The sequence below is a fragment of the Nomascus leucogenys genome, chromosome 1a (assembly GCF_006542625.1).
Source record: "Nomascus leucogenys isolate Asia chromosome 1a, Asia_NLE_v1, whole genome shotgun sequence".
Taxonomy (NCBI): domain Eukaryota; kingdom Metazoa; phylum Chordata; class Mammalia; order Primates; family Hylobatidae; genus Nomascus; species Nomascus leucogenys.
In genome coordinates this window covers 20,310,109-20,328,686 of record NC_044381.1, presented here as the reverse complement: position 1 = coordinate 20,328,686, position 18,578 = coordinate 20,310,109, and the positions used below count along the sequence as shown (strand labels likewise).

Here is an 18,578-nt window from a genome sequence, read left to right as displayed (position 1 = left end):
ATTCACTAACTGCTCTTGGTGAGACAACAAGCAGGGCAGGAGAGGGGCTTCCTGGAGCATTTGAATCACCCAGTTGAAGGGACATGGCTCTCATTCCTGAAGCAGTGAGAGTGCACATTCATGTAAGTGGCCTCCTGGCATGGCAAGTGCCCTGATGGATGTACAGCAGGCACGGCGCTGGACAGAGTGAGCACTGGCTGCAGGCAAGCAAGGCTTGCCAGACCCTCAGGAAATCCAGATCATTGTGTCAACCCTGAGGAAGGGCCTTCAGGGAAGTGTTCCTGGAGAAAGTGAGTTCTGAAAGCAGGTTCTTGAAGGAGGTGAGGAGCCTGGATGAGCAGAGGAACCGGCTGGCTCAGGGAAACCCCAAACTATGTATTGTCCCAGCCAAAACGTGGTTCCTTTGAGATGAGCAGGCATGTGGCTCCTTGCCCACTGAACTAACACTCTAGCAGTCTCTCCTGCCGAGGGTTGCTAGGGATGTGCGAGTGTCTATGCTTGTGTGTGTGTGTGTGTGTGTGTGTGTGTGTGTGTGTGTGTGTGTGTATGTGAGAGACAGAGAGAGAGAGATATTTCAGTGCAGGAAACTAGGGGCCTCAGAGATGGTAGAGAAGTAAAACAAGAAAGCGGAACTTTTGTAGTACCCACTCTGTGCCACACACCCGAAAGTCACCTCATGTAATTCTCTCAGCAGTGGCTATGGGAAGTCATATGCATGTTTTACCTCTGAGAAAACTGCGGTTCCAAGGGGTGGCATGACTTGCTCATAGTCACCCAGCTCCTAAGTCTGACTTCTGAGCCTGGGCACTTCACTCACACAGGACTCTTATCTGTGGCCACACATGCTCACACATCTGTCTGTTCTGTAAAGGCTTTCCAAGTCTTTAACATAGACACTTAATGTTAACTTGAAGCTGACACTAAGATTAAACAGTCACTTGCTTGCTGGGTTTGCTTTTTGTCTCACCAAATACCAGAGCTTATTTCTCTTAGCTTCTATTTAAAAAAAAAAAAAAAAAGCTTCAAAATGAACTTTCATAAATTTTTGTTTGGTCCCAAAAGAAAGTCATTTCATGCCCCTTTTATCCAAAAAGTGGAGAAGGTGTCTCTCAAAGGCAGTTTTGTAACCTTTCTATCTTAAATTTTAGATCAGCTTATATTACCAAGATGTTTGTGTGCAGCCTCTGCCTGGTAAGTGAATAGGCAAATGAGTGAAAATCTTCACTGGAGAAAAATAAAATCCAATCTACTGGCCATGGTCTACTAAGATGACAGTAGTATCAATCCCTGGATAGAGAAGGACAGGCCATTAATGCCTCTCATAGAGCAAACACAGGACAAGTTAAATAGCTCCTCTCTTTAGGGAATAGTAAAGCATTATTCTCATATTTGAATGTGAAAGATGGTTGAAACTGAATCTCTCTTTGTGTTGTACACATTATAAATTAATATTATTTGAGCCATAAGGGAATGTGAGTTGTCTTACTGAAATCGCTTTTAAGTATGAGAAAAGTTCCCTCTCTCTTTCTTTCTCCAATGAAAAGGTTGGCTTTGAAGTAAAGGCCAAAAGGTATGTGGCCAAAAAATTGATTTTTTTTTTTTTGAGACAGAGTCTCACTCTGTCACCTAGGCTGGAATGCAGTGGTGCAATCTTGGCTCACTGCAACCTCCACCTCCCGGGTTCAAGTGATTCTCCTGCCTCAGCCTCTCGAGCAGCTATGATTACAGGCATGCACCACCATGTCTGGCTAATCTTTGTATTTTTAGTAGAGACAGGTTTCGCCATGTTGGCCAGGCTGGTCTCGAACTCCTGACCTCAGGTGATCCACCTGCCTCGGCCTCCCAATATGCTGGGATTACAGCCGTGAGCCACTGAGCCCTGCCCAAAAAAATTGATTTTGATGGCATTTGAGCTCAAACATATCATGAAGAAGGAAAAAGACAATGAAGTATCCATAAAATTGGAGCTTCATCTTTGTCCTCTGGAACTTATGCTCAAAAGGGAACTCTTTCAGAAGGGAGGACTCAGAGTTCCCAGAGATAAAAAGCAGCTGTCACAGATGTGATTACCTGGGGGACCAAAGGATGGGGGCAGTCACTGAAGGTGAAGAAGCACTTTCATTTACCAAAGACTTCCTATTCAAAATATATATTGTTATATAAACATCATCTGTGATATGAGAGCATCCAGAGGTGTTTTCTCCCAAATGAAAGGCATTTACACTAAAGACACCTCTGAGTGTTTAATAAGTAGCAGGGCCTTACTTCACTGGATGAGGTTGAATGACTTGCATTCCGTGATGAGATGGCTTCCTCTGACACTAGGGAACACATTTTCTAGTTGGCTCTTCCATCTGGGATTTGCACAGGCCACAGCACTCATGTGTACATGCTGATCATATTGTAAACTCAATCCTCAACTGGCTGTCAGGATCCATTTCTCTCCTGACTTCACATTATCAGATCCACCAAATCTTGCCTCTTTACCTCAGCCATTGAAAAGAATTCTCTCACCCACAACAAACCATCCTTCACAGGTTGTCCCCAGGCTCAAATGAGGATATGTTATACACACGTGCACATACACATTTGTAAAGAGTCAAGGAGCACTGTTGCTTATATAGTTTATGGGTCTATATCAGACTTGTTTAGTGTGTGTGTGTGTGTGTGTGTGTGTGTGTGTGTGTGTGTTCATATATTCATTCATTCATGAAACATATTTCCATTGCAAGCTGACATAAGTGGTAACCCCATTGGGAATGTTCTCCTTTACAGGTCCCCACTGTAGACAAGACTCTGGGGGAACATTAGCCAGTGCTTGCCCCAGAGTAGTTACCTCCCTGAACGCCAGTTTAAATGCTGTTGTTGAACCTGACCTTTAGATACGCAGTTGCAGTAACCTATGTGGCTACTTCTCTTTGGCCTCCCAGATGGCAGCACTTTTAAGCCCAAAACACCAATAGTGAATGTAGCTTTGCTTTTTACTCTAAGGCCCTGAGGCCATAACAACCAGTATTGGCAGGAGTTAAATTCCATAGTAAATCAATCTCATTTTAGAAAATTATTTATGATGAAAATTCTCCTCTGCCATTTCTGAAAAAAAACCTTTTATCCAGTTATTGATTTTTTTTTCATGCAGCACATTTCCATAGGTGATGCAGTAGGTCATGCAAGGTTTCCTATCTGGAATAGGTTACAACCATTTTCTTGACCTGAGAGCTAAACCCCATCTTGCCAATGCTAGTGAGGATTAGACCATGAAGAGCTGATTCTAGGAGTTCAAAGGTGACATCACACAATGTGCCCATTTAGAAAAACCCTTCTCTACCCTGCTTGGGGTGTGCATGGTGACCTCTTCCCATCAGATTCTTGGGAGGAGTAGCAGAGTTAATTACTGAGCAGACACAATGAGGAGCCAGCCACCTTGGTTTGAACCCCAGTTCTGCCTCTTACTAGCTGTGTGCCCTTGGGCAAGTTACTTAACTTCTCTGTAACTCAGCTTCCTCCTTTATAAAATAGGAAAGATAATGCTATCTGTCGTGGGCTGTTAAGTGTATTCAATGGAATGCTATTTGTAGGGCACATAGAACAGTGCTTGCCATATCATTAGTTCTCTGTAGGCATTTGCCAAATAAGTCGCTGTCAGTTGTTCATTTTTCTTGCAGCCATCAAAATTTTAGACAGCTTTCAGTGGTTCAATCATAAGACCTTGAATTATCTTTTCTATATTTTCTTTCCTCAAAAAGAAGCCTATTTACCATGTGCCATATCTGCAGGTCCTGGTATACCTATCTATAAGATAACATGGGAACCGATTTTCTATTCATCAGCTTCTCATTGAGCAAAAGTTATCCCAAAGCTGCATAATTATAGTCTCTGTATTTACAGAGTTCTCCTGTCCTTTGTACAATGAGAAGGAAATCATGTGGCATGATACTTAACTCATTTCCTTCCAAAAGGCTAGATTTCATTTGGGTTCATAGCTATTGTGCAGACTTGAAAAAAATTCTACCTGGGGTCCATAGGTGTTCAGCAGACTAAAAAATGTATCTTTCCAATATATTGATAAAAATCTACAGAAGCATTTACTCTCTCTATTAATTTTTTAATTCTGGTGAAACATTCTTAGGCCACCCCTTGGGTGTCACTTGCGGGTCAATAGATAATGGCATGCCCTAGCTCCTCCTGCATAACCAAATCTCTGGTTTACTGGCAGGCATTTGCTATTTAATCTAAGGTGCATAACTATTTGGGAAAGATATCTTAATCTTCCACCCTTTCTTTGCATCCTGGATTTTAAACTGACTTATGTAATCCTACTTATACAGTCTAGTATTTAATAGGAGTAATGGTACATGGATTTATACTTACAACAGATGGAATTTAAAGGATTGTATGAACATTCTACTTTAAGTTTATTCCCGTAAATTATTCATAATTTGGGGTGATTGTTTCTATTGTAAAGAACCAAGTATTCAGGAAAATAACATGCCAGACAATACTGTAGTGTAGAATATATCATTGTAAGGATCATTTTTACCTTGAATTACTGTCACATCAGTGGCATTAATTTTATGTCTTTTAGTCCTTTTTCCCTTAATTTCATTGTGTTCTCAAATTCCCTTACCCTCTCATATTTCTCTTATCTCTTGCCTTTTTCCCTTCTTGGATGGCTGGAGTTTAATTTTTTTTTTTCATTTTACTGGTTTTCCTCTCCTCCCTTGGATATTTTTCTAATATTGTTGGATGCTTTCATGCACCAGAGGGTAGAAACTCAGCTTTGCTGACCCAATAGCTGGATATAAATTAGCACTGATTCTCTCTGCCTAGCAAAAACCACTGAATCCAGCCAGGCCACAAGATGGGATCCAGGAGTATATCCAAGTTGTTCTCTAGCCAGCATGCAGCATCTATTCTGTGCACCAGTATTTTCCATCTCCATTTTTTAAAGACAGTGCTGCTATTTTGTCTTTTGTGTGCTGAGGACTCTCCTGATGGCTCTTTTGCATGATGTAAGTCCTCCTACTTCACTGAAGCAATGAAGGGGATTCCAAGAGTCAAGACCACCCCTATGGGGCTTCCTCCCCATAGAGACACTATAAGCCAGAATAGTTGAAACTGTGGAATTAGAACACTAAAATGGGAAGAATCATAGGTGTCAGTACCAAAGGTAATAAGGGTGAGGAAAATTAACAGAGCACTTTAAATAGATATTTAATTCAACTTAGCAGCATTTGTTGAATGCATACGGAGTGCCCATTTACTCTGCTGGGTGCTGAAATTAACAAAATGAGTACAATGACTCTTTGCCTTAAAGGGCAGAAAACAAGTAGGTTAAGGTACATTTGATGAGATGAGCACAACAACAAAAGTGTACAGTTGGAACAGACACACAGGAGGAAAGTGACTTAATGTTAGGGATGGGGGCATTCTGGAATGCTGCATGGAGGAGGGAACCTCAACGGGGTTCTGAAAGATTCAGTAAATTGGGAGACATAGTAAAATTCCAACACAAAATCACAGTATGTGCAGGATTGAGAGGTGTTGTATTTTCACTTTGTGTTTAGCAATGATTACCTTGATAATGATGAGAAAGACAGGTGAAAGGTGCTGGGGGTAGACACGTCGTAAGAAAGGTTAGGGAAGAAGTGTGCAAATAAGACCATTGCAGTAGTCTAGGCAAAGCCTCAGACAAAGGCCAGGGCAGTGGAAATGGAGCCGAAAAGACAGAATTGAAGGTATTTAGGGGTGGAATTAGACTTTGTGGCTGGTTGGATTGTGAGTGTGGCTTACAGAAGCATCAGCATCACCTTAGTGCCCCCCTCCCTCCCCTCACCCTGTGGACCTTAGTCACATGTAATATAACCAAGCTCCTGTTTCTATGAAAGAAACCAACAGGCCTATCTGTACACAGCACTTCATAAATCCTTTAAAAAAAAAAAAAGCAGAGGAAGATAATGGAATATTTTGCCACTTCTAAGAGTGGGTAATAAATGTGTTTGTAACCCCCAGCCCAGAATTGATAGGATTTGATGAGAAAGTACCTTTTCTTGATTTTGTAAATGTAACCTTTCAATTTATAGACATGCAAAAATGTACCCAAGATGATAGATGTCATTAATGAAAATGTTAGTTTCATAACCCCCCATCCACCTACCGCCACAAAAAATTAAGAACACATTTTAGAAATACTGTATTAGAAGAGCTCAAACAGATTTTCTGAAATTAGAAATGAATTGCAACTGCTGCACGGATGGTTTCAGATATTCTATGTCCCTTGCTATTCAAATCATATTTTTTCACTATCTTTAATATTATTTTTTCCCTTCAAACTACAGCTGAAAAAGGGACCAGAGAAAATGTTGAATATTCAGCTCGAACTCTGAATTGATGCATGTGGAGGCAATAATAGTGACAACAGGAATAACTAATATTTATTGAATATTTACCATGTGCCTGCCAGACACTGGGCTAAGCATTTTATACAGATTAACTTATTTATTTTCCACATCAATCCTATAAGATAAGAACTTTTATTATAACCATATTACAGATAAGGACATTGAAGTTTAGAGTAGCTAAATGACTTACCCAAGACCACACGGGTAGAAACTGATGGAGTTGGGTTCAAACCCAGGATTGTTGGACCCCAGAACCCACTCTTTTAACCACTGGGTAATACCACTTTCCTAAACAGCTGAAGTCCCTTTTGAGCTTCCCTTTCAAAAACCAAAACCTAATGATCTTTATGTTATTTCTTTCTCTGAGTTGTACATTCTTTAAATAATACCAATGCAACTGACATCAGGTCTCAATGTACCTGATGTTAGATTATACAAAAGAATATAAATGACATTCATAGACTTCCTTTGGCATGACATCATTGGTCATTATTTTTGTCATTCTCTTTTTACCTGTTTCTTCTCCAGTATAAACTTGTGAAAAGGATGTTAGAAACAAGGTTCAAATCCTGGGTGGTCACTTGTGACATATTATCTTAGTCTGGACAACTCATCACTTACTAGATTTTGGCCCAATCATAGAATGATGGGTTCTATAGGTATGAGCTTGAGCACTTCCAATGTTCCAGGCATAGCACAAAACTCCTTACAACAACATATTGAGGGAGGTACTAGAATAAGCCCCATTTTACAGATGAGGAAACTAAGGTTTTGAAAGGCTATCTTACTACAAAGTCTGGATTAGAACCCATAACTATTGACTCCAAAATTCCCACTGTGCTACAAGATCTCCTTGTTCTGCATTATAATGATAAGGTCTCTTGATACTGAAGTTCACTCTGATTTTTGAAGATCAGAAGAGTACTATGTATGGGAGCTTCCTGACTAATTTGAAGGAAAACCAACTGATGCACTAAAGTCATAATAATACCTACCATATATTTAGTGAATATTATCTGTCAGTTACAGGTTAAGCACCTGTAATTCTCATCACAATTCTAGAATACAACTAGTATTTTTCTTATTTGCATAAGTGTGAGAACTAAGTCTCAAAGACATTCGGTAATTCGGTAACTTGCCCAAGGTCTCATGGCTAGCAAGTGGCAGACCCAGTGGTCAAGTCAAGGTCTGTAAGGCTCCCAACTATATATGCGACCCTCATGCTATATCATCACTTATCTCCTGGACTTTGTGAAAAAGGAAAAAAAAATTCTAACAAAGTGTCAGTGTTTAAAATTATCTTAAGATTGTTATTGAGATTTTCAATTACGCAGTAGAAATGTATCCAGAGTTGGTTCTTTCCAGTGGGTTCGTGGTCTCTCTGACTTCAAGAATGGAGCCGCGGACCTTCGTAGTGAGTGTTACAGCTCTTAAAGATGGCACGGACCCAAAGAGTGAGCAGTAGCAAGATTTATTATGAAAAGCAAAAGAACAAAGCTTCCACAGCATAGAAGGGGACCCAAGTGGGTTGCTGCTGTTGGCTGGGGTGGTCAGCTTTTATTCCCTTATTTGTCCCCTCCCATGTTCCATTTCTGTCCTATCAGAATGCCCTTTTTTCAATCTTCCCTGCAATTGGCTACTTTTAGGACCCTACTGATTGGTGTGTTTTACAGAGCACTAATTGGTGCATTTTACAGAGCGCTGATTGGTGCAATTTTACAGAGAACTGATTGGTGCATGTTACAATCCCCTTGCTGGCTACAGAGCGCAGATTGGTGCATTTTTACAGAACACTGATTGGTGCATTTTACAATCCCCTTGCTAGCTACAGAGTGCTGATTGGTGCATTTTACAATGCTAGCTACAGAGTGCTGATTGGTGCATTTTACAATGCTAGCTCCAGAGTGCTGATTGGTGCGTTTTACAATCCTCTTGCTAGACAGAAAAGTTCTCCAAGTCCCCACTCGACCCAGGAAGTCCAGCTGGCTTCACTTCTCAAAATGATACTCATAAAAGGCAGATTGTTTTGGGTTGATTCTCTTGTCTAAGTTGCTTATTGTTTTTCTTTAAAAATCCTTTTCAGAAACCTGCATATTCTATCCTACACTCTCCCCCTCCCCAGCCCACCTCAAAAGGACAGCAGCAGAACAGCACATCTAGGTCTCATTTTTCTTGCTTGATCATCCAGAGCATGTAAAATAAGGTGAAATATGGCCTGAGTCAGCTCCTCACAGGACAGAAATCAGTAACCACTGATATTGCTAAGCAACACCACAGAGAAGCAAGGCTGAAAATGAGGTGGCAAATTTATAAGAAGTTGCAGAATCTGGGGACTTGCTTGGGCATTTCATTATGAACCATCTGCATGATCCACAGTAATGACCACACATTATCGTTCACTGTTCGAGGATGATAATTCCTACATAATTATATTGGCATCTCCCTCTGTGATCGTAACCTAACTTTCAGGACTTTCACCATATTTTCCATAATTGAGATCTGTCCCTGTGAGGTAACTGGGAATTGTTACATCTATGGGCAACTTTCATTCCTCCCCAGAGTAAAATTTAAAACAAAACAAAAAGTCACTCTTTTGGCTAGTGTGATACAGAGTTAGAGCGGTAGTAATATACATACGGGAGAAAACTGGTCATGGGATCATCACAGCTCAGTGACATGGGCTCCACCACGGTGGCATGAAAGCAAGTGTGATTCTCGTAATGGGCAGCATTTACAATCGGATTACAGGCTCATCTCAAACACCGACCACGGGGTTCTGGAATTTCTTCTCCATCTGTGTGGCTTCTTAGAGAAATGTTATAGAGAAGAGGCACCAGGTGGTACCCAGAATGACATTCACAGGTGATGTATGGCTCTTCCAATCCTAGCTGCCTCTTGCTTCACTGATACAGCGAACAGTGCTAGATGATGTTAAGTAATAGACTCTTGAACTCCCTTACTTCTTTCCTCCTATCCCCAAAAAAACTAACCTTGGATTAGCCCCAGTTTGAATCCTAATCCAGTTATGTTCAAAGTGCCTTGGTTATTCATTATGGGGAGTGTGCTGGTCGCAAGCCACGTTCCTGTGCAGGTGAGTGCCTCCCGGGTCCTCTCAGCAAGACTAGGTCTTGCCACAGGCTATCAATAGGCAGTGGGCAAGGCTACTTTCCAGGAGGCATCATGGGCTGTAGGACCCCAGCCAAGTGCATGATGGGCTCTGGTTTATGCATGCATGCTGTTTGTCCTAGTCGCATGTCATTTCTCTTTCTGCACCTCCTGAGTCCCTGCTTCAGGGAGGAGGGCCTTGTGGCTCCTGGAGATGCTGCCCAACCCTCCTTAGGATGCTGCTGCTGAGTTCACCATCTCACCATCCTGTTGCTGTTAGTGCTAAAGACTGTATTCTAGCAGGCTGGTTTCCATCTCCATTCTTTTCTGACTTTTCTTCAGTAAACTGTAAACAGGGTTCTCTTTGGGCAGATACCATTCCCTTCCACTGCTTCCTCACTGCGCCTTGAGTTGCCACAACACCTGCTGTTATTCAGCTTTTCACTACTCGTCTTCCTTCTCTTCCACCATCATTAGCCTCATTTTTGTTATGTTCTGCCTAGTTCTTGTTCTTCAGTCTCATTCATCATATCCAAGGAAGCAGCTAAGAAGCGATCTAGACATTGCCACGTTGTCGAGAATGTGTGAGCTTTGTCCGATACGAACAGTTCCAGTTCCAACTATGTACAAATAAAATGATAATTAAACAATATAAATGTATTTATTTATACCTGATTCTGCAAGAGATGAGGTGAGAAATAATATCATCTGCCACAAGCAGATATTTGACAGTTGGGATTGATATGTGAAAATAAGTGTGTGCATACAGAGGTTTGCGTCTACAAAAATGGATCCATAAAAATGCAATGGTGTATCGTCACTGTATAGAATATAGTTTACATGCAACTTTGCAAACACAGAGCCACCCACATTCTGTTTGCTAAGCAAATGGTAGAGAATGCCAGCTGCTTATTCCACCTCAGGGAAGGAAGAGAGGTCACAAAACAATTAGTTGGCTGATATGATTTGTTAATCTACTCCAGGATTACTCACATGCAAACACATATATTATGTGTGAAGCCACTATGAACGTATGTTTTATATTTATGTGTTTTATATTTATGAAGGTATTTAGGTCATCTAAGAATTCCAAACTTGTGCAATGTCAAATATATAATACTGTTCTTAAAATACCAGAATATATATATATACATATATATACATGTATGTATATTTTTTTTTCACTGATGGCAGTCCCCAGAAGTCATGAAAAAAATTTTCTTTCAATTTACGCAAAATTCAATTTCTTTTTGAAGCACCTGCATCTTTTGTAATGTATCCAAGAAAAGCCAGAATAGGCAGCTCTTCGTAGAAACATAAACATGTGATTTTTTTCCCCAAGATATAATTTTGTACTGGTGTATTAAAACAATTTTAGATAGAAATCTAGGCACATGAAAAAATGTGTAAATGATGTATCATATAAATATGAAATACAAGAATATTTATTATTGAATTTTAAGCTAGATCCTTCATCTTGCACACAAAACCCATCAATTTTAAGTTTATTCATATGAGGATTCCCAGCAGCTGGCCCAGTTAATGGGCCGTGGGAGCATTCTGCAGAATCTTACAGGACTATCTCTTGAGTCTAATTAATGTCTTGAAGTGTATTGGGAGAGTGGTGTTATGACCAGAAAATATATTTTTAACCTGCTCACAAAATTGCTTAAAACAATCTAGAATTTTCAGACAAACGAGGATAAAAGTTGCTATTTTAAAACTGAAGAGAACAGAAATGGTGTATCCCACTCCTTCTCTCCCCTCAACTGCAGCTGCCACTCCCACCAGCTCACTCAAAACAGCTCACATTCTGCCAGGGGTTTCCATTACAGGGTGAGTCCACTGATGATCTGTACACAGAGGAGGAGCTGCTGGTCCTTGCCCTGCCTCCTGCTGTTTACACAGCAGCCGCCAATGGCTTAGTCCTGGAGCTGTGGCTGCCCTGTCACCTATCTGAGTTGGTGGTCTTCCCTGGGAACATGCCTCCTTTTTCCTCCCAGAGCACTCTGGGTTGTCTGTCTAAAACAGAAGAAGAGAAAGGGAAGTTTAGAACATGGTTTTTCATGTTAGATTTTCCTAGGTAGCCATCCTTTTTCTCTAGGAAATGATTCTGTTGGAGGAAAGCTGTGAAATAAACTTCTTGAACTGCTGTTCTGTGACAAGGAATCACAGTGTCTGCAAGCTTCCATGAGCCTGGACATTGTCCTTGTTCAGTCCCTTTCTCTCGGAGTGTTGCCTCTATAAAAATTACAGGGTTACAATAGACCTGGGGTGAAGTTATCTTTGCCAAATACACTGTTTCATTGGATGTTACAATAACTATGCCCTGTTCTGTAATGCAGGGCACACTCTACCCCCAGAAGCATAATATATTTAAAGTGATTTCTGAAAATGGGCCGTGAAAGCTGTCTGCCACATGGCCCGTGTTTGCACATCTCCATATAGTTACGATTGCAAAATTTGACAGTATAACTCTGAATCTGATTAATTAAAAATGTGTAAAAACAAAGTTCTTGCATTATAGCTCGTTCCTTATCTTTGTGTCTTTTACTGTGATGTTGTAGAACTTGGATCATATGGAAAACTAAAATATTATGACACAATGACTGAAGAAGGTAAGAATGATTTTAGAATTGTATGCATTGGCTTTTTTACATTTATGGTGTCTGTTGCTTGCCCATTTTTTATTCTTTTTTTTCCTCTCTGCATGACTTCAGTGACATTGTGTGACTTACTATTCTTTCTGCATTTTTGTCTAGTTTTTGCCATTGTGTTTATTTGGAATCGGAGACGTGCAATACCATGGGTAATCATGCTATTCCATTCAAACAATTCAAACCATCATAATTATGTAACACACTCAGAGAAATGGTGTCAGTAATGTAAACACAAACACCCACTGCGCCAGTACTTTTCCCCCCACATGCTCACAAAACGTATGGAAACATTCATCCAATAATTTTTTAATATGTCCTTTATTTCAGAGGGGGATGTATGTTCTGGTGATTTTCTGATTTATGCAAAGGAATGAAAGATCTGAAGTAACTTCTATGCCCAGGACCAGCTAGACACCTGATTCTGATGCGGAGGACTGTAGGCTCATGCCCTGGGTCCCTGCAGTCCCTATTGTATCAGATAGGAGCATTACTCTGAGAGGCTTGGTCCACCATTCCAGCCAGTAGCATTGTCTACATGAGGGTTCCCACTCCATGAGGATAGGCATATCATTTTAACCATTTTCTCTGAGTACAGATTTATATAAAATGTATTTATTAATGAATTCCAGGCACTGTCCCAGAACATAGCCTTGTCCCGGGAAGAATCTCTTTTCTGATGTAGGTTCGCCATGGAACAGCAATGTGAAAATTTTGAATTCTTGTAAAGGGAGCTGTCCTATTGCCTTAACCCCTATTTCATCCCATACATGCTGCGACTTTTTAATAATATATAATATTTGTAAGTTATAAAAAACATTTAAGGTTTTTACATGACTTTTACATGGATACTGACAAGAAATTGAAAGGTACCCTCGTAGAGGAATCAGTTCATTTTATTCTTCAGCATGAGAGAGAAACTCCCAAATGTGTTGCATATCTTGCTTTCAGCTTCTAATATTCTAAGCTGCCTTAGCTTGCCAAAGATCTCCTAGTTGCTTTGCATGCAAGAAGTGAAACCTCTGACAACCCCGGGTAAGAGGAAGCCCCTTCCCAGCCCCTCTCCACTCTGGCTTTTGCACAACACCTAGGCCCTTCTCTATTGCTAGCCTTGTGCTTTAAATTAACCACCGTCATATTTTCTAAAGCAGCAGACCACTACTAGGATCTCATACTGGGCCCTACCAACAGCTTGGGGAAATGCAGACCCATAGGCAGCAAGAGGTCCAATGGCAGAACCCTACATGTAGGAATAAGTACCTGCTACCAAGGGGATAGAAGGAGCTATTTATACCTTTAAGGAAGGCTCCTGTCCCAGTTATTATTTTATTGTTGGCTTAGGAGGGAGAGTTTGTTAGCATCTGCTTGACCTGTCAAGCCCTTTACTTTCTCTCTTTCCTCCATCCTGTCCATTTCCTTCTATCGTTAATGTCCCACCTCCTACATACCTTTGTTTCCCTGCCATCCCCTTCTCCTTTCCTTCCTCTTCTCACATCCATCTGAGCAAATGTTGTCCAAGTGTTCCCTTTCTTTCCTCCCTACACCAGACAATTCAAGATAAGATGAAGATGCAAATTCTACTTCCAATCTGATTCTATCACTTGATAACAACTGGGCTTTGGAAGCAGGAAAACACAGTCAAAATCATGTCTGAAATGAGAACCATGGCTGGCCCTGAGCAAAACTGTCAAATTGTGTTTGGGGGCCCTCCCTGGGTCACCCTCAACATACTTTATCCTTCTATTGATTTTCCCATCCCCTCACGCATACCCCTTTGTGTCCCATTCTTAGCTGAAAATTTATCCCCATTACAGTGATAGGTAATAACTGCAAAGGCAGCATTTTAAAAGTGAAATACTGGTTTCATAGGATGTCACTAGGAATTTTGCAACAACAAGGAAAAAAAGAAAAAGCAAACAGGCATGACTGATTCCATAAATAAGTGGGAGAGCTTCTGAGTTAAGTTTAATGGGTCTCTTTATCACGTGACTTCTCAGAGTTTTCAATATGCTGCTGTGTACTAAAGCATATAATCAATTGTAAAGAGGGATGGAGTAGACAGTGTTTCCTAGACTTTCTGATATGGAACCTTTGTGGAAAGTCTGGTTAAGGTTAATCCTTCGCCTAGAACAGGAGCCTCTGAAAGATTTTTAAATCTTCTAAATACATAGCAATCCCTCTCAAGTACTAGAAAAAGAATATTTTGGAATAGCAGCTCTCCATCCAGCCACCTAAAGTCACATCCTTTGACAAGTACCTCCACGACAAGCCAAGTCTGGCTTAAACCTGATTCTGGTACTCCATCTAAAAGGCTCAAAGCCAGCTCAGTAACCTCAGATCTGGTAGAAGCCAGGCATGGCCTCTTCAAACTCTCAAGGGCCTCTCCCCTCCCACTGGAAAATAAGAATAATATATGTGATTTATGTCACTTTCATGTTGTACAATTTAAGGAAGTATAATAAAGACAAAGATGTTTGGGGCAATAACTGTGGACTAGCTAGCCTTTGAGAAATACCCCTTCCATTTAAGCATTTGCACAATTTTAGAATTGTGACTAGCTTTTGAGCAGGGCTTTGTTGTGATTGCCCATGTGACAAGTCCTTATTTATAACTGTTTCCAGGGAATTCTCTGGATGTTGTGTGAGGTCAGCGACTTGCAGTGAAGCCTGGGTCATTTTTTTGTTTGTTTGTTTTGTTTTGTTTTTTCCCTAAGTGGACCAAATGGAAAGATGCATTATATAAACCACCCTGTATCCAAAAAAGAATTGAAAGATGATTTCTAAATATAGAGAATCGTGCTACATATATTCAGCTTATTATTTTTAAGCACCTATTGTGTACAAATTATTCTGCTAGGTGCTTTGGGGAAACAAGAGTAAAGGGTGGGCGATTTGACCCCATAGAATTTACAGACTGGGGGAAAAAAATAACACACGGCCATCACTGAGACACCAGGAAGAAAGTGGTAAGTACCACAGGTGTTCAGAAGATGACAGACTACAGGGGAGGAAAGATTACTTTCCATGGAAGTTGGGCAGGCAAGGTATGGGAGGAGATTTTGTGGAGAAGGCGATCTTTGAACTGGGCCCTAAAGAATTAGTAAATATGAGGTAAATCAGGAAAGGAGGGTGACCTACTAGGCTAAGAAAGGGATGAAGGGATAGATGCACACCAACGTTCACTGGGTACCTCCCACTTGCTGGGTGCAGTGCTGTGGGCTTATATATATTCTATATCGTCTATCCTCATAATGATCACAAAAGGTATATTTTATTGAAGAGAGAAAACCAAGGCTCAAAGAATTATTTTATTAGATGAGGAAACTAAGACTCAGAGAGGCAGACTAATTTGTTCTAGGACTCAGAGGTGCTAAGTGGTGATGCAGACCCTGAACTCAGTGCTGTGTCCCCCCAAAGCCCCGCCCTTTGGGCTGCACTGCAGCTTGTTGTACAAGATGGGGAGTGGAACGGGCAGATGGAATTGGCTACAGCGTAGGGAGTGGGAAGAAAGGCTTGATGGATACCATAGACTGAGAATGAGGTCATCATGGTGTGGACAGCAATGAGCTAGTGAAGAAAGCATTTCTCCCTCCATGAACACTTTGCCATGAAAAGGCTATTTTAATAAAACAATATACTTACTCTCACATGCAAGACAAAATCATGACGTTTGAAAAGTTTCTCCTTGCCCTCCGAGCCCTTTCCGCCTCCCCTGTCTCCCTCAGCACTAAGGCGCTCTAGAACCTCACTGGAGCAGCTCCCGAGGCCACACCCAACCTCCTCTCCCCACCCCAAGCCAATCCAAACTTTATCTACTTATTTATTCATTCTTTCATGCATTTGTGCATCAATAGCCAGTATGTACCAGGTGCTGGATTGGGGGCAGAGTGGAGGAGATTAAAGACAGTTCTCCTAAAGAACTCATGACCTTGTGGGAGACACAGGCATGAGATGAGTAGACCCTAGGTGCTGGAACAGCCCAGTGGAAGGCATCTTTCTTATCTTGGGAAGTGAGGGCGGGCAGAATTCATAAAGCTCACAGCACTGCGCCTGGCAGGCGATGTCTCCACTGCCATGTTCATGTGTCCCAAGATGACAACCTGTCTTACCTGCCACCTGTACTAACACATTCACTTAATAATAACTGAACACCTTCTCTGAATGAGACATTTTGCTAGATGTGATAAATTGGTGAGCTTTACTCCTCCCAGGGACTTTGCATCTGTAACAAGATGTTTTAGGGACAAAAATGTCTTTTGGTAACTTCAGCTCCCCCTACACAGGCAGCAGTCACCTTATCTTCTCATACAGTGATACTGCATATTTTTGGAAGAGCAATCTCCAACTTTTAAAGTTAATAACGCATAGCTTGTTTCTCATCTGCAGATACCCAAATTTCATACCATTCTCACTCTGGAAAATTCTCAGTAAATTGAACGTGGCTCTTTTCCTAAAATTATTCTGAATAATAATATAGAATGCTAGTTCAAAAGTAGGTAAGTTTGTGTGATGGGACAGATGGATTAAAAGGAGAAAAGACCTTTCCACCAATGGCAGTATATAGAATTAGTAATATTTGCTCTTCAAAGGTAAACGTTTCACAGAGACATGTAGGTAGATAGGTAGATAGGTAGATAGGTAGGTAGGTAGGTAGGTGGGTAAGTAGGTAGGTAGTTAGATATCCCAACTAATATCTTGCAATGAAGCAATATGTGGGGAAAGCTGTCTACATTGTATTGTCCTAAACTCTCTGCCATTTAACCAAAGACATTTCCAGAAAAATAATTTCACCACTATTTAAAAAGTCAATCCTTGTTCATTTGTATAAGGGATAAAATGGCAGAAAAGTTGTGATATCAAGGGCAAAAAAATTATAACGACCTTTTCCATAATTAAATTAAGCCTACTGTTTCATGGCAACCAACTGCCCCTTTACCAAGCTGAAAAACTAATAATGTCTTACGTGAATCACGGGGTCCTAAATTAGGCATGTGGCTGTTTTGAAAACCCCCATTATTTCAAAGAAACAAAAGTATCTTAAGGTCACGTCATCTAGCCAATCATTTGATGTTCTTAGTTGCAGTGAAATAGTCTAATTATTTTCAAAGAGAAATTAAGCTTTGGAATACCATTCAGCAATGTTTTTCATTGCCCAGGATATATCCACTAAATAATGTTATTTTAAAATAAGTCCTTCTTGTTATCTGTGACCTTCATAGGATATTTTAATACTTGCATGAAATGATGAGATTGTGTCATACACACTGATACATCAGGCAAAATAGCTTTAGCTATATATAGCAGAAAATCCAAATTAACAGTGACTTAAATAAGATGGAAGTTTATTTTTCTCTCAAGTGTAAGAATTCGAGTAGCAGACAAGACATGGCAGCTCTAGCAGCTCCACAATAATTCAAGACCCAGGCTCCTTCCATCCTTCTGCTCCACCACCCTAGTATATGATTTGTAACCTCAAGGGCACCTCATGGTCCAAGATGGCGGCTCTGGAGCTCTGGCCATCACATCTATATTCCTGGAAGGAGGAAGGGTCAAAGTGATTTTCTGTAGATATTTTGTCTTCTTTTTAAGGAGCTTTCCCTGAAGACCCTCTCAGTAAAATTTGCTCAAAACTCAGTCGCATGACTACCTAGTTTCAAGGCAATTTGGAAATGTAGTTTGTTAAACTGGGTGAATTGCTGTCCCTAATAATTTAGGCATTATGTCATTAGGAAATGAAAATGGAATAGATATTGGATAGGCAACTTGCAGTCTCTCCTCAACAGGGAAATCTCATTTTCATATAACTGTGTGTTGGTGGAGAAGACTGAGAATAGAGCAAGCTATAGGAGGGGCTTGAGCACTCATGTTAAATTTAAGATGCCTAGGAGACATCCAAATGGAGATGTTGAGAAAGTGGTGGGTGCAGGAGTGTGGAGCATGGGATAGAGGTCAGGCAGAGCTGTAGATGTAAATTTGGGGGTCATAAATATATGTTATTTAAAGCTACAGAAGTGGCCTATAACACCTAGCTAATTGATAGAGAAGGCCAAGAATTGAGCCCTGGGGACTCCAAAGTCTAGAGTCTTGGAAAAAAGGGGAGGCCCAGCAAAGGAGACTGAGGTGGGAAGAAAACCAGGATAGAATGGTGTCTCTGGAGCCGAGTGAAGAATATGTTAAACAAGGGCAGTGAAAAGGTGAGAGCATCAATGAATTGACCAGTAAGATCAAAGAACCATTGTAGTAGAAAGAGAAAAAAGAGTAATGGACAGAAAGTGGGATGCTTCAAATTGGGGGTTTTTTTACTTGCCAAAAACTTAATATCAAATTGGGGTTTTGGAAGTGGTGCAGTTATTGCTAGCAATGAGGTATAGGCTTACCACAGGAGTGGGTGAATGAGGACAAAGGGAGCTGGGAGT

The 18,578-nt window shown here is 40.8% G+C and overlaps 1 protein-coding gene across 3 annotated transcripts in view; it reads left to right on the top strand.

The window, feature by feature from the left end:
* The window catches only part of SLC24A2 (solute carrier family 24 member 2), a 273,760-nt gene that overhangs the window by 182,334 nt on the left and 72,848 nt on the right, over positions 1 to 18,578 (top strand). For 2 of the 3 annotated variants that reach the window (XM_030819228.1, XM_003260379.4), the window contains exon 5: positions 12,074 to 12,124. The exons of the other annotated variant lie outside the window; for it this stretch is intronic. In XM_030819228.1, the coding sequence (XP_030675088.1) occupies positions 12,074 to 12,124 (51 nt within the window). The remainder of the gene's footprint in view (positions 1 to 12,073; positions 12,125 to 18,578) is intronic. 3 annotated transcript variants of the gene reach the window in all.